The sequence below is a fragment of the Dermacentor andersoni genome, chromosome 3 (assembly GCF_023375885.2).
Source record: "Dermacentor andersoni chromosome 3, qqDerAnde1_hic_scaffold, whole genome shotgun sequence".
NCBI lineage: Eukaryota > Metazoa > Arthropoda > Arachnida > Ixodida > Ixodidae > Dermacentor > Dermacentor andersoni.
The window spans coordinates 14,569,380-14,586,570 of NC_092816.1; the positions used below are offsets into that span (position 1 = coordinate 14,569,380).

Consider the following 17,191-nt stretch of genomic DNA (forward strand, 5'->3'; position numbering starts at 1 on the left):
TGAAAATGGTAGTAGAACAGTATTTCCTATGATTAGCTTCAGAACACTCTCAGCATGTCTTCAGCTTAGCAAAGGAACTGCCATTGGAAAGCAAACTTCCTTTGCCATTTTTGTCTAGTGATGATCAAAAGATTAGAAAACAAACTTCTCCTTGAAAATGGTAGTAGAACAGTATTTCCTATGGTTATTGATAGAAGCCTTCAGGCTTTGGATATGAGTGCCAGCTCCTAGTAGTCGAACATTAATACTGAAAGTTTACTGTGTGCCACATTTTCTGCATATACGTACATACCTTGCTTGGTGTTCACACATTCCTGTCCAATTATCAAGGTATGAAATTCCTTATGGTACCATAAAGGAGCCATCTTATGCTTATAATGTAAGTTTCTATAAAAATAGGTTTGTGTGTAGTTTCATGCCACAGAGCATAAGGAAGGCTATTTGTGAAAAAGTAACACATGCACTTCACTGTAAGCTTGGGGACAGACATGCTGAAACTGCTACTCTTCTCAGGATGCCTACTTTGCATTGAAGGCAAACTGATTACAAATATATTTATATTTGCACTAAAGTTATCAAAGAAATTGGAAACTGGTAAAAATTGGTTTAATAACCTATTGGAGCTCAACTTCTAATGCCCACCACTGCCATCTCTATCCTATCTGTTATGGCCAGCAAGAATACATATGCAGCAAACCTTTAACCAATGGCACATTGTTTGTAATTATCTTGTTTGAGTTACTCAAACTATCACTTTAAGCTTGATTGGTTAGCTCATTAAACTTTATTATGCAATTTTTAACAATATATGTCTAGTAAGGTATAAGTTGTGTCGAAAGTTTGCAGAGTGTGTTTAGAAACAGCTAATGAATTGTTTCTACGGTGACTTTATGGGTTTTTCTTCCAGGCTCTGAAGAGAGCCCATGAAATATGAAAAATGTTTCTGTGCAATTGCCTGCCTTTAGTGCGGCATTTTGTCATGTTTCCAAAGAGAAGTCTTCACGCCCATATTAAAAAGAAAGCTGGCTGTTTCGATCTGCATTCAGCGCAGGCTTGTCACTTAGTACTTCAAATCACGACATATTTCCATTTTCAATCATAGGCAAATTCTCCACAGATGGGGTGGTATGCCTGTTATGTAACAATAGAATGCATTTTTGTAATCCTGAATGGCATGCGTGTACCTTGTTGGCCTCCATGGAGCAACCATCTTGTGTGCAATCTGTGCTTGGAAATCTGGATTTAAGAGCCAATTTCATTAGGCAAATCGCAGTTCTATCCACTTTGAAATGATACTTAGCACAGAAAGGACTTTGGACAGCAGAGAAGCGCACTTGGACTGTGCTGTCCATGTGTACAACGATCGAAAACGAACTGTCCTGACTTTGAGTTCTTTTATAGATTACATGTACGTATGTCTTCATTTCAGCTCACGAGGGTTGCAATGTGGGCTTGTTGGTAATGCATCTTGAAGGGGTGTACGGTAGCGCGATTGAAAGAGGAGACAAAAGAAGACACACAGGGACACACAGCGCTGTGTGTGTCCCTGTGTCTTCCTTTCTCCTGTCTTTTAATCGCACTACCGTACACCCCTTCAAGATTCATTTCAGCACCCTGCCATAGCCATCTATATTCTTCCTGTAAAGATATCTCAAGATGAGTGAAAGCCATGAGTAAGACCATTCACACGAGCACCTTAGTTTACTTTTAATGTGTTCTGGGGTGTTTATTGCAGTGTGCTAAACTTAGGTTCATGTTCATGTGCATAATGGTACATATTACTCATAGTTTATCATATAACCATTCCTTAATGTTGTATATGTTCTTTCAGGCACTGTACAGATACCTCTGAACAGCCAAAGATCTCGCGAATGACATCACATATAAAGGAGCTTTAGTTAACATGTACTCAATAACAATAATGCTGGATAACCATAATACTTCTTTCAAATGGGATTCTGAAGACCATCATTTTTCTGCTGTAATGTACTGATAGTTTTGAAGCTCATTCTCAGAGAATAAACTTTTTGTTTGTTTTTTTGTGAAGGGAGGCATTCTTCAACAATAATACAAACGACGTGTTCAAGGAAGGAGAGATTCTTAGGCGGCCATTGTTTGCCGACACTCTCCAGTTGATTGCTGAGAAAGGAGCTGAAGAGTTCTACACTGGGGAGCTTGGAAAAAAGTTTGTCCAAGATGTGCAGCAAATGGGTTAGTCATTGCTTTTGTTCAGTGGACACTTTTCTGTTCTTGTAGGCAAAAATGCAGTTTTCCTATGTTGCCTGGCTTTCTTTAATCATTTTAAAATATTCGAGCACTTACTTTGGAGTGTTTCTTATTGGATACTGGTTCGCCAAGTGGTGGTGAAAGTAAGGTCTCTTCAAATGATATCTTGCATGTTAAGCATATAACTAGACATTGGCATTTACCTAGTTCCACTGGATGTGAACAGACATTTTAAGTTGTTTCATGCACTGACACAAATTACATGATATCAGTTAATTGAATGGCGGTATACATATTTTCGTTGTTACTGCTTGTAAAACTACAAAGTTTATTCAAAATAATAAGTTAATGAGGAGTAATAGGGGTAAGAAGTAACCACTTGCCGTCATGCATTGGGCCCCTCCTGGAAGGGGAAAATATCGGTTCCAGTTAATGCCAGGGAGTGCAAGATACACACCCAGTTCTGTGCGGTGGCATTTTTTATCTTTATTGTGGCACCTTGATAATTGCGCTTTTTTACATCTGCATAAAAATGCAGCACTTTCTAGCGGCACACTTGAAGGAATTCATACAGGCGTATCATGGTGTGCAGCAAATGAGAAGTTGGCAAAGTTTTCTCTGTGTGCATTTTATGGATACAGCTCGCATTAGTTTAGCAAATGTGAACATGATCTTTGTGCTGAGGAGAAATGTGTTTCGTTCTCGTGTGCAACGAACAGACTGGACAGCTGGGTTGTCAAGAAGCAAAATCACCCACGCCTTTATTCTGCATCGTTATTTATAGTCTAAGGTGGAAAGGGTTAGTAACAGTGAGGGGCGGGTATATGCACGTGGCAATCGTGCATGTAGATAGCACATGCGCTTTCATCAGATATGATACAATATGTATACCACCTTTAGATGACCAGCGAACATCCTCAGATGAAACTACTCAAGAAAGCGATCCTGGCGACACTACAGAAAATGGCATTTGGGATGATCATCCATAATGTGATGCTGGTTGGAGATACTGTGCAAGAGCGTCAGGAATAAACAAAGTATTTCTAGATAACTTCCTTACTATGCGCTTGTTCACACAAAGGCTCTCTGTGCAGTGTTGAAACACATTAAAGAGTGTTGTACGGAACGTCGTTCCTGGAACTAGTTCCTTTTGGGAGGAACGGAGGAATGCCATTGTTCCGTTAAGGGTCGGTGGAACTGCAACAGTAACTTGTTAGGTTTACGAAGGAACAGCAGAGGGAATGGAGTTCCTTCTGTAAATGTTCCACGGCATTGAACAGACTCACGCATGCATGTATCCAGCACATCATGCAGGGTGGACACCAACATTGAGATGCAGCTTTTGCTGAGTTCAAACAAGGGACTTTACTAAGTTGTGAATATGTGTCCTGGATATTTTTTTCCCCACTCATACAGCAATATTGAATCAGCATTCATTAAACATCCATGTATTGTTCCTTTCAATGCGGTTTCTTGTGCAAGAAGTTTAATTGTATTGGTGCATGTGAGTGCCTTTCTAGTTGCACATTTGAAGCACAGTATCCTGACTGCACATTTGAAGACCGAAGTGGAAAGTGCCATATGCATTGTGCTTGTAATAGATGAGTCCTGGATATTTTCTTCCCCACTCATACAGCAATATCGAATCAGCATTCATTAAACATCCATGTATTGTTCCTTTCGATGCGGTTTCTTGTGCAAGAAGTTTAATTGTATTGGTGCATGTGAGTACCTTTCTAGTTGCACATTTGAAGCACAGTATCCTGACTGCACATTTGAAGACCGAAGTGGAAAGTGCCATATGCATTGTGCTTGTAATAGATGAGCACCAAAGTTGCAGTTGGACAAGTCTAGAGTATGTCTGGTGCTCCCCAAGAAAAATAGTCTAGGAGTGTTTCTTTGGGTTCATCTCCAGATAAACTCCTTCTTGATGTTCAAATTCGCATAATATGCATAGTTCGATGTGAGTTTGAAATTGCTCACTTTATTTCTCCTCAGGATTATCTGACCCTATCTTCTAATTAAAAGAAAATTGATTGTAACATTAATGTAATGACATGTTCCAATGTTCAAAGTGCAACTGGAACGTGTTCCTTTCGTATTAAAGGAACTTATAACGGGTACTTGTTTCAACATTGGGAAGGAATGAGGAACGAGCTCTCGTTCCTGTTTTAGAGGAACGTGTACAACACTGGCATTAAATGGCTCCCAACTGGAATGACTGCGAAGGGTTAATGAATATCTTGACAATCTGCCTTCAGCTGATGTTGTCCTGTTAACCATGTCATGTTGCTATCATGTTGATGGCGGCTCTGTGGCATTCTGCTGCTCAGCACTTGGTTGCAAGCTCGACTCCAGGCTTCAATGGGGGCAGAATGCAGAAACGCTTAGGTACTTAGATTTAGGAATAGTGTAGCATAAGCAAGACAAGAATACGGAAAAGAACATTAACATACAGTAGCACCATGTCTGTGGGTTTATGTTCTGTTCTGTGTCCACATCTTGCTTATTGCACTACATGGGTCTTCCAAGATGACTTACCAACAAGCTCGCATTGTGACCTTAGAATTAAGTGCACATTAAAAAAATCCCGTGGGGCTAAAATTACTCCTGAACCACTCCATGGCATTCCTCATAGCCTGCCGTGCAAGTTTGTGACACTAAACCCCACGATTTGAATTTTTATTTTCCTGTTAACTAAAGTTTGGAATTACTAGTTTCAAATAACTAAAGAACTTAACAGATGAAACCCAAGGGCTGTTCGAACCACTTATATCCCTTTAAGGTGCTGTGTACACAATTGTGTACAATATTAGTGCATCAACAGCAAAAGCATTGATGAAAGCAATGATATTTAGAATGTGTCGCATACGGCTTGAAGCACTTCTCATTGCAATTATGCTGGAAGTTTGAGTAACCTGTGAAATATGTTTTAGTAAAGCGAATGGAAAGGTAGATGGCCGGGTGTTCTTGCTCAATGTATGTCGTTGCATCCATCGGGTTCACTTTTTTCATTGTTTTTCACAATGTGTTTGTTGTGCTAGGTATAATTTTCAAGAAATAGTTATTTTCACATCTGATGTTGCTGCAACAAGTTTTTGGCAGGTCATGTAATGTGCAGACTAGATAACCGTTGAACCATTAGGGTGACAGAAAGGGTACCAAGGGAAGGGAAGTGCAGTAGAGGACGGCAGAAGACTAGATGGGGCGACAAAATTAAGAAATTTGCGGGTGCTATCTGGAATCTGTTGGCGCAGAACAGGGGTAATTGGAGATCGCAAGGAGAGGCCTTCGTCCTGCAGTGGACATGCATATGATGATGATGATGTGTATCTGTATGCATTTTATGATCGTTAAGATGCGAGAAATACAGTGAAAGTAAGATTTTAGTCAACAGAAATAATTGGCACCTGAAAGAGATGTGCAGAAAACCAAAGGAATGCTCAGTAGGCTGTTGAGAGAATAAGTTTTCAACTGGCATGGAGCCTTTCCAAGCAGTGAAGGAGCATAATTATCTAGGCCAAATAGTCACAAGGGGCATGGGTCATTTGCAGAAGATCTGCAAAATAAGAATGGATCAAATTGCATTTAATTTGCAGACTCTCCAAAGTCATAAACAGCAACTTACTGGTATCTTTTAAACAATGAATATATCAACCCTACTATGCCAGTACAATGCTACAGGGGTAAAATTTGATGGCTAACAAAGATAAAGCTAGAATCTATGCAACGAGTGATGGAACGGCAGGCAAAACCTGTGGAAATAGAAAAACAGCAGCATGGTTTGGATATCGGTCTGCAGATTATACATTTGTAAAGTTGAGCTAGGAAGGCGATAAGAAAGTGGAGTTAAGCAGGTCATGTAATTTGCAGTTGATAACCATTTGTCTAAGAACAGAACTTCTCAAAGGAAGGAAAATGCAGATTTGGGTGGTAAAAGATTAAATGTATAGTGACGAAATTTACTGGCTCAGTTGACTTCAGTTGATGCAGAACAGGCATAATTTGATATTGCTGGAAGAGCCCTCTGTCCTGAAGTAGATTTAAACAGGCTGATGAGTAAATTTCGTTTTGCCAAAGCCTAGTGTTCTATTTTGGAATCTTGCAGGTGGCCTCATGACAGAAGATGACTTGAAATCTTACCAGGCACTTTTGAAACCAGCCACGAAGTACACCCTCCTTGGGGAACATGTCATGTACAGTGTACCCCCACCTGGCAGCGGACCAGTTCTTTCTCTTGCTCTGGGAATCCTATCTGGCTATGGCTACAGTGGAAGCAATGCCACAAGCAGTGCAGACGATGCTGCTCTCATGTACCATCGTATTGTAGAGGCCCTGAAATTTGCTTATGCAAAGAGAACATATCTTGGAGATGAAGCTTTCGTCAACACAACAGATGTAAGTTGAGCACATTGAACACTCCTTATAGTTGCAATATTCTTGGCCAAGGCTTTCTATGTAGTGCTGGTAAATTGAGATGGAAGTACAAGTCTTAATTTAGCTTTTCTTTGTATACGATGTGCTTGTGGTAACACCTAGCCTCAGTCCAACATCTTATGTTTTTCTTATAGCTTAAGTATAAGAAATACAGGTGAATATGCAGCAGTTTTTTTCCTAATTATTTGTCTCACTTATATTAATAACCTGCCTGATTCTGTTACTTCTAATATAAGCCTCTTTACAGATGACTGTGTTCTGTACCACATAACTTCCGATGAGTCTGATTTCTCCGTTCTTTCATCTGACCTTAGTAAAATTTCCTTCTGGTGTGACACATGGCTTATGAAACTAAACATTCACGAATGTAAAGCAATGCAGGTGTCTCAAAAAATTGACTAGTCCATTTTTCAAGACTATGATCTTAACATTTGCTCTCTTCAGTTCGTCGACAGCTATAAGTATCTAGGCATCCATATCACTAAAAACCTATCTTGGCAGAAACATATCCACCATGTTTTTATCAAAGCTAACAGTACCCTTGGTTTTCTTTGCCAAAACTTCTGCCTCGCTCCCGTTCCGTTCAAACTATTACTATATAAAGCACTCATGCGTTCTAAACTCGAGTACGCTTTACCCATATGGGACCCGTGTGCTAGCTCACTAATAGTCCTTAGAATCAGTTCAAAACCACTCGGCTAGGTTTATCCTCTCTAATTACTCTTGCTTAGCCAGCGTTTCTAGCATAAAGCAACAGTTTGACCTACCTCTCCTTTCTACTAAACATCGGAATTTCCTGCTTATGTCTGTTTCATAAGATATACTACACTAATAATGACCTAAACATTTTTTGCCCCTACAAGTCATTTGTCATCCCGTTTTGATCATCCAATGAAGGTTGGGGTGCCTCAGTGTAAAAGCGGTGCATACCTTGAAGCCTTCATTACGAAAATAACTGAAGACTGGAATCGCCTTCCAACCTCCATCATCGCTATCACAGATCATGTGTTCAAGTCTGCTATCTGTGATCTTGTGCTGCTTCATTAGCCTTTTTTTTTTTTTTACTATTGCCACTCCTCTCTGTAGTGCCTGTACAGCCTTCAGAGTATATAATAAAATGAAATGAAAAGTTGAGCTTCATTATATACCTAGGCCAAATTTACCCATGTTACTTGTTCAGTATGAGCTCACTATTGAGCAGTAGTGTAGCTAATATTTTAATCAAATCAGCATATCAGTAACAGTAACTTTCCACAAGCTACTACTTATGTTGTCTACACTAAAATTCCACTCCAATTGTAAATCATCTCGGCTATTTCATTTATCATACCTAAGTAGTCTTCTTGCTTGGTATGGATCCTTACACCAAAATAAAAGAAATCTATGAGGCTATGAAAAACTATATTTCAATTTATTTTATATTTAAATAACCCTCCCTTAGAGCTTGTAATGGAAAACAGGGTAACATGACATTTGAAAAATTGATGCCCAATTGTTTAATTCACTAAAACTTAGCTTTAACGTCTTGCATTGCACTTATTTGCTTTGTTTGCATGGCATGCTCAATGTAAACACATGCTCTCATAACACATGTGGCTGTTTTTTGTCCTGTGCATTGATAGCTGAACAAAATTATAACTGAAGCTTGCCACATTCTTCACTGATCATTTAGTATGTTTTTCTGTTGCACAATGCTGCTATTTTTGGAACTTGTATTTTCTGACGTGTTCATTCTGTTAACTGGCATCATGTGTGTAATAAAATGCCTGAAAGTAGCCATGATCATTTTTGGTGAGAAAATTGCTACTTTGTTTTATATTGGGACAGTCTCTGTAATGATTTTCTGAAACCAGACTTTAATTGTGTTAACTTTCAATGAATACCCAAGTGATTATACATATATTAATCTGCTAGACGTAGGTGCAGAAATTTGTGAACTCATTAAAATCTCTTGGTACCATTGTGGTCTTCCTCTTCCTTTTTTAGATTGTGGCACTGATGTTGTCACGGGACTATGCCAACTCTCTGAGGTCCAAAATTTCTGACTTTGAGACCCATGAGCCCAGCTTTTACGAGCCAGCATCCCATGTTGAGGAGGACAAAGGAACAGCACATGTCAACGTGCTGGCACCAAACGGCGATGCTGTCTCAGCCACCAGCACAGTAAACAGATAGTGAGTGCACTGTTTCAGCCTCATCTCTTTTTCATGTGGAATATCTGCAAGTGATCCTCATTTCTGTCTGTTAACCACACAAAGCCATAACACCATTCCACATCAAGGAAAACTGAACCTTATCTCGTTTATTTCATGTCATAGAGTACAACTATATACAAAACTGATGAAATGTGTGAGTGAAAAAATTATCAGAGTAATTACTGATTGGTTGAAATCTTGACAACTTAAATCTATGCGCTTTGTGTTTTGCTTCCCGCACTTAAATCGAAATCTGGAGGTATCAAGCTCATGTAGTAAAAATATGCTGGGTGTTCTGGGGTTAATCTGCAGAGAAACTGGGCTTTTGTTGTTTATCTAAATTGGGCTAATAGTTCTAAAAAAAAGTACTTCTGGGAAGGAAGCCATCCAATTGCTTCACAGTAATTCCAAGAATCAATATATTTGCTATTGTTGATTGTGCTTAAATACACTAGTTTGTGTATGTGTACCAAATTTATGAATGTGTCACTTTATCTCCAGCATGATTACAAACAAAACTCTTATTATTCTTAAAAACAGCTCACTAATTCTTTTCATGATTTCAGTCTTTGTTGAAAACTGACTAGAATCAGCAAATTTCCAGCTGCTGGCATATCATCCTTGCATGATTCTCGTCCAAACTGAATTTGAATGTGAATAGGATAATTTCTTGCAACTTAGCAAGTTCTTCCCTTGTGAAATTTGCTTGAGCTCACTTGTGTTAGCCAAGTTTTACTAGCACAGGACATGTAAAGCTTGGTAAGATTTTGATGCTTGATTCAGTTGAATGTTGCTGCAGTTAGCTAAAACTATAACTAATCTGGCTGTTATCCCTTTATGCATCCTGTTGCAGTTTCTGGGCTTACTCTGCTGTATTGTGTTGTCATGTATTGCCCTCTACGCCCAATATAACAATATACATTTCTTGTAGCTTTGGAGCAATGCTGATTTCTCCATCGACGGGCATAGTTATGAACAGTGGCATGGATGACTTTTCTGTGGAGAATGCGACGAACAGTTTTGGTTTGGAGTGGTCAGCAGCCAACCTCATTGCTCCTGGCAAGCGGCCACTGTCTTCAATGTGCCCCACTGTTGTAACAGACTCCTCTGGGACTGTTCGCACTGTCATTGGTGGGGCTGGTGGCTCTCGTATTACCAGTGGCACAGCTCAGGTGAGTTGGCACTTGGCATTACTCACTCCAAATTGATTCTGTTTGCATTCTGCTGCTTAGCTTAAGGTTGTGGCTTCTATTTGTGGGCTCTATCATTTCATTGCATGCTGCATTGGCTGTAATCAGAAACAGCAAGAAGGCAAAAGTGCTCATGTATTCTGAAATGTAGGGATCCATAAAATATAAATGCACTGGACAAAGTTAGCATCTTTCTGCTATGGCATCTTTTGCAATTCATTTGTTTGTTTGGGACACAGGTCATGTAGGGGTGAGATATGCTACTTTCTTCTTTGATTGCCAGATCTGTGGGAGCATAGCAGCCGCACAACAAACTATGCTACAGTTCCGGATTACACTTTTGACACTGTTCAGTAAAATTCGGCAGGATCTGCTGTGCAGTGGCACTGCATTATTTGAAATGCCAAATATTAAGCTCTGCAGCACTCAAGTGTATTGTAAGGACTGTTATTTTTTTTTTGATGGGGAGGGACATTTGCACATTGTATAGATATTATTGTTGCACTAAGTCATTTGCCCTGCTTAAATAATATGGAGTGATGCTGCTGGCCTTATGAGTAGCATGCTGCAGTGGACACCCACCAAGTCTCGTCCATTTATGCAGAATGTGACGCACTCGCCTGTGCTTGTTTTTTGTCTCCTTCTTTCACTCATTGTTCTTATTGCATTGTATCTGCTTTGAATATGAACATCCCTCAACGTTTCGTGCAACTTGCAGTTCTGTGACATCCCACATGCTAGCGTGCACAACCTTCATGCTGCTCAGGTTTAATTTTGATTGACTTGTTTGTACATTTCTTTTCCTTTAATGTCAGAAGCACCCATGGTAGGGCACAGTGGCTATATGGCCTTCTGCTGCTGTGCATGAGGGTGCAGTTTTGATTCTTGGCTGCAGTGGCCATGCATACACCAATGAAGGCATAATGCTACAACTGTGTTGGGCTGCGAAGCACGTGATCGCAGGGTTGAATCCCAGCCACGGTGGCCGCATTTCGATGGGGGTGAAATGCGAAAACACCCATGTGCTTAGATTTAGGTGCACATTAAAGAACCCCAGGTGGTCTAAGTTATTCCAGAGCCCCTACTAAGGCACGTCTCATAATCAGACCATGGTTTTTGGCAGGTAAAACTTCATAATTTAATTTTGTTTAATGCTACATTCATGCACTGTGCTTTAAGTAGATGTTGAAGAACACAAGTGGTGGTCCAAATTGACTTGGAACCCTCTACTGCTGGCCTGTCATAGTCCACATGTTGCTTGGAGTCATTAAATCTCATCAATCCAGTGGTGAGAAGCACAAAAGTATTGGCAGCTTTCAGAAATTCCTTTTACAGTGGAGCTGTTAGAACTTTGCTGGGTTTCTCTTGACGCCCGTAGCTTCGCTGAGCTGGGGGAGAAAGAGCTGAGAGAGTGAAAGCAGAGTACAAAAATAGCATTGCGCAGCATAGCGATGTGGCAAGGGTGGGTGTCACGTAGCGGGGAAGAAGGAGCGGCGTCACGGGGATACAGGTGGTGTGACGTCATTGCTCTCTGATAAAAACCTGCGCACTCACTTCGGCGGTCCTCTTTCTCGGTGGAAAAAGAAAATTATGCATGGCTCTACTATTGCAAACACCAGAGACTGGCGGACCTGGGGGAAACCCAGCAAAAGTTAGACTAAGCGTGCGGTTTGGCACTACTTTACTGGCCTTCCCCCAGCTCGGCTGGTCTCTGGTGTTTGCGATAGCAGAGCCACACATAATTTTTTTGCCATGCACCTTTGAACATTATTACAACGAGCTGAAACCTGCAAAATAATATTTCACACACTAGTCTACATTATGGCATGCTTTTTCGATGATGGTCTGAACAAATTAAACAACCAGCAGACATCAGCACAAGAAATTATGTTTAAACAACCCCTTAGGGAAGCAAAAGCAAATTTCCTTTATTCAGTTTCTGATTATGGCACAAACGAAATCATTGCATGATGTTGTAAATTGTGGTTCTTTTGTTACTTTGGGTAACTTCTGAAGGTTTCTAACTAGAACTTTGTTTCTCTAATGCAATGTTATTCTCAGCCAGTCGTCATCATGACCTGTGCTGTCACAGAAAAGTGGTTCAAGAATTACAGGCTATGTTGCCTTTCCAACCTTTTGTAACTTCTGTGGCCTGATAACCTTTACATTGAACGAGTGACCCACTTGTCCTAGAAATGGTCCTGCTTAACTATTTTTTCTTAGTGCATGCCTTTTAAGATCTGATGTTGAGTATTTTGCTTGCTGCGTTCATTTAGCACATTCGTAATAGTTAACCTGCATAGCATCACTTGTGGTTCATGCTGCTGAAATTTGGCTTGAACTACCACAGTAGTTAGCTGTGGAATGCAAGCTCTGCAATTAACTACTTTGATGTAAACTGGTGTAAGTGCTCCAAGTGCAAACTGTACACATTAAAATTAGCCAATAATAGTTTATAAAATTGTTCTAGAAATGACACTGAATTTCTTGATCTCACATTGAAGCATAGTGGTAAGACAAAATAGTATGTACGGTCGACCACAAAACAGTAAAGGCTATGGTGACTGGATAGATTGAGCCCATTTCCAGGCAGCAGTGGTGTACTCATTGGCATTTGCCAGCAGCAATATCTTAAAAGGTGAGGAGGAATGTCATGCTCGCACAGCAAAGTTACACAATACACAGCCTTTACAGCATCTTACTTGTAGAGTGCCCTACTCAATTGATCTGTCAAGGCAATATCAGCGCTAAAATCAATTAGCGAGCAGTGACTAGTGTAACCAGATATATTTTCATGGACTGCAATTTACACATTCATTTTGTTTTCCCTCAAGTGTCTTAAATGGAGAGCTAATTTCATTCTTTGCTGGCTTGAAGATTGTTGTGAATCACCTCAGATAGCTTCCTATGTAGCATCATCTCCGGCTTTCCTGAGCAGCGTAAAAAGACAATGCCCACGTTTGTATATACATACGTTTAAGTGCTTATAAGTGCTCAAGCGGGGACAAAATGCTTTGGGCATATGACGCTGGCACTACTGAAATGCCACACAGAATTTCGCGTGTGTGTGTGTGTGTTGCAGCATTGTGAAACGAGAATGTGGTCTTTAGTTAGTGCCATATGCTTATTTCTAATCTATACATGTCTAACAAACATACTGTTTTTGCTTTCAAGCAGCCCAAATTGTTATGGTGAGCTGGTGTGCATTTGACATTCGGCATTTTCATTAATGTTGTATTATGCTCTAGATATAATTTCTACAAGACTGAATTTTTACACACACATATTTGTTAAACTCTGTTATGGCATGCTGGCTTGGTATTTTACTTCGCTCAACTTACCTCCATAGATCATCGCGAAGTGCATATGCTATTGATATGGTCTTCACATGTTTTCCTAGCATTATTGCCATTAGCACCCATTACATGCATGCAGACAGATTCAAAGCATAACTTGTTGCTTGTTACGAGTGGTGTTCTTCTAGTACTACAATAAAATGCTTGATTTTATTTTACAGATTTTGTTCAAAACACTTTATCTTGATGAAACAATCAAACAAGCCATTGACGACCTTCGTATTCATCACCAGCTTTACCCCAACCACATTTTCTATGAGAAGTCCTTCCCGCCGGTATGTATACCTGTCATTCATACTCTAACAGAGCTAGCCTTGGTATCATGAATAGAATCTTTTTATTAAAATAAGTTACTGTGCCAATATACATACTTCACACCTGTGTACACTGGAGTGCATTTGTGTTGAGCAGTTATTTATTTATTTATTCAGTTTACCCTACAGGCTCGGAGGAGCATTGAGAGGGGGGGTTACAGAAAAATGACAAATAATTAACGCAAAGAAGGGAACTGCATAGTAAGAGAAACAAATAAGTTTGTACATTGGAAAAAAAGGAACACTGTTCAACATTGGAAAAAATACATACAAATTCAAGGAAATACAATGGAAAACAAAGTCCAAAAACAATACAAAGGCGAATACAATACAAAGCCGTACAACAAGGTCAAGCGAACATGTGAAGTTCCAAATGTTCACGAAATTTCGCAGGATCTTTTATTGAGACAATATTATTTGGAAGGCTATTCCATAGTGCGATGGCGCGCGGTAATGCAGAGTTATTGAATGACTGTGTGTGGCCAAAAATGCGCCTGAAACTGAGATGATTATGAAGTCGAGTAGATGTGCGAGAAGGAGTTTCAAGCGACAAGCGGCTGGACCATGAGTTATAGTAGTATTTATGAAAGAGGCATAGGAGAGCAACAGAGCGGCGGGAATCCAAGTCCGGCAAGAGAACATCGCGTTTAATTTGGGTAAAGCTAGATTGACGACTGTAGTTAGAAGTTATAAAGCGGGCAGCACGATTTTGGATGGATTCCAATTTATCTATTAGGTATTGTTGATGAGGAGACCAGATCGAAGAAGCGTATCCAAGTTGAGGGCGTACAAAAGTTTGGTAGGCCTGTTGACGGATATAACGATGACTGCCAGTAACCATGAGTATAGAGGATACAGTTGCGTCTCTCTAACCCTTAGGCATGGGCCCTGCTACACAGGAAATGCTTAGGCATGTCTTCTTATATTTTCTGCATTTTCGCTATAAACACAGACTTCATTAGCAAATTAAGCAACATGCTGTGAGCTAGACCTGGTTTCTGTCACCTGTGCAATTGTCTAAGTGTTACAAAGCTCTACCAGCTCTTACTAACAGTGTGTTAGCATTACAAAGAAATTAACATCTGTGAGATCTGTTCACCATGGTACCGTGGGACGCTTCGAAACTTAATTGACCTTCTCATATGCCAACACACTGGTGGCACATGCCTAGTCATGTTCACATTATGTACCTTAAAATACCAATGTATAGGAGCTCAGCATGAGTGCAGCACCTCCAGCTGTACAAGGACCAGGTTTTATTATAAACTGGTAATCCGTTAAAATCGCAGATGCTCTAAAACAGCCATGATAATGTAGGAAGTGCAGTCTAGCAGCCGGATGGCTCGTAAAATGTATGTGAGGAACAAAGCCACTTCTTGATTGTGGCAACGTGATAGCCAACAATTTTGGTGCAAGGAATCATGTAAGGAACCTCTGATAAGCATGTTGTCCAGGTGCCAGTAGCCATTCTCTTAAAGTACCCCTAGGAACACCCCTAGGAACATGCTCTTAAGGTTCTTGCACCTCTCACAAGGCCCTCTTTGGCAACACTGCACGTTACTCAGTTTTGAAGCAAGCGAAGAATGGTTTGTAGCTCAGGTCGGGAGTATTTCATAAGGTTTTTCGTCCATCACAATGTCTTATCTTGACATGATGAAATTCTTTTACTTCTACTAAGGGATACGAGGCAGTGGGTGCAGCATGATCTTTAATAGATAAAGGAAAAATCCTGCTGACACGTATGAACAGGTGCCTTGTTTGGTTATTGCATGATACACATAGTCCTTAAGAGCTGCCACCACACAACAAAGTTGAATTCTCCATGCCCATTGCTCTCTTTTGTGTCAGTGTAGATTCAAAGGGTGACCATCTGTTTTGCTCAAGCGGTCCTGTATAGATGTTCTACTTTGCACTTCAGTGCAACGGCAAAAAGATTCACATTAAAGGTACTCAAGAGCAATGCTGAATCATTTTATACCGTTGAGGTATTCTTTCAAAGCTCTTAATCTTATTTGTTAGGCAGGAGGTTATTTCGAACTCATGACCATGTGTATGGAGCTATTTGGCCATATCTGGCCCTTGCACCATAAAAACCCTATACATCATTTTGCACCAAAACCTCCAGATGGGCACATAAGTGTTCCATCGTGCACTTTAATTTAGTGGAAGTGGGACTGTTTTAGCACAGGAAAGGTTCTTGAAACTCTCTGTGATGCGACTTTGGTTCTTTTTAAGTGCAATGTAGTCCTTTTTTTTACCACCACGAAACAATTAGATATCTGTATAGGCTGTCAAAATCCACAATGGCATGTGACCTGATGCAGAAAACTAAGGGCAGCATCGCCAGCCATATTTCATTTTCACTTCTTCTCTGGCTTACCGAACCTCCACTTATAGTAAGAGTGGCCATAGGAATAAAATGACAGCTGAATAAAAACAATGTCATTTTATTGATAGCATGTTTGCTTTCAATGGTCAAGCAATGGCTGTTGGTCTGGAATTTAAAGTCCTTATGAAAACAGCAATAATCTATGACTGGAACTTATAAAATAATTGGGTCTAGACAAACACATTAATTCACCATAATTTGTTTGACGCATTCATTGCAGTTTTGCCTTGTCGGTCTAATCATTTGATATATTTTTTTTTGCAGATCATCCTGGACAAACTGCAAGAATTTGGACACAAGGTCAGGCCAGAAGTGGAGGAGTCGGCATTCCAGGGCATTACACAATCAGATGGTGGTGTCCTTGCCAATGTGGACTTTAGAAAAGGCGGCAGTATAGCTGGTTACTGATCAAATTTGCATGAAGCCCACCACCTGGCCAGTGGCACAGCAGGGAGACCAAGGAGTTCGCTCCTACACACCTATAGGTTGTACTGTTTTCTTCAGCGAACCATTCCTGAATTTCATATTCAGTGCTCCACTCACTACCATCTTTTTTAAAACACCTTTAAAAGGCACACGGCAGCTGAGCCTCATAGATTTTATGTGTATTTAAGATTGTATTTGCCTTTTGAATGTATACTGTGAAAGAAGAAAGTAAATTATTTTTTCAGCCACTCAGTGGTGTTTTGTTCAGCTTTTCTCAAAGCAGTGTTTTGAAACAGGCCTCGCGGCACATCTCTTTTGTTGATTCTGATCTGCAGGCACATTACTCTAAACTTGTGGGGAAGTGACTTGCTAACACCCGACTAGGATGTGCCCCAATTCACTGAGAAGTTCATCATTTGGCATTTTCACACCTTAAGAGAGGTACAAATGAGCACGAAGGTTACCAGAAGATGTTTATGCATGAATGGAAAACGGAAGTAGAAAGCAAGGTTTTACTGAAGAGGCCTTTTATAACTACGTAGCATATTACAATATCGATTCTACACGTTTTGAGACAAGTTATTAAAACATGCGCAGTGCGATAGCGTACAAAACGAGGCTCCACTAATGCATCCTGTTGGCACAGACCATATTGCAT

At 40.2% G+C, this 17,191-nt stretch overlaps 1 protein-coding gene across 2 annotated transcripts in view; it reads left to right on the top strand.

The window, feature by feature from the left end:
* Positions 1 to 16,785, top strand: part of LOC126520771 (scoloptoxin SSD14-like) — a 113,333-nt gene extending 96,548 nt beyond the window's left edge. For both annotated transcript variants that reach the window (XM_055065601.2, XM_055065600.2), the window contains 6 exons: positions 2,048 to 2,211; positions 6,335 to 6,624; positions 8,650 to 8,837; positions 9,790 to 10,030; positions 13,566 to 13,679; positions 16,372 to 16,785. In XM_055065601.2, the coding sequence (XP_054921576.1) occupies positions 2,048 to 2,211; positions 6,335 to 6,624; positions 8,650 to 8,837; positions 9,790 to 10,030; positions 13,566 to 13,679; positions 16,372 to 16,515 (1,141 nt within the window). In that variant the 3' untranslated portion in view covers positions 16,516 to 16,785. The remainder of the gene's footprint in view (positions 1 to 2,047; positions 2,212 to 6,334; positions 6,625 to 8,649; positions 8,838 to 9,789; positions 10,031 to 13,565; positions 13,680 to 16,371) is intronic.
* Positions 16,786 to 17,191: the final 406 nt, after the last annotated feature.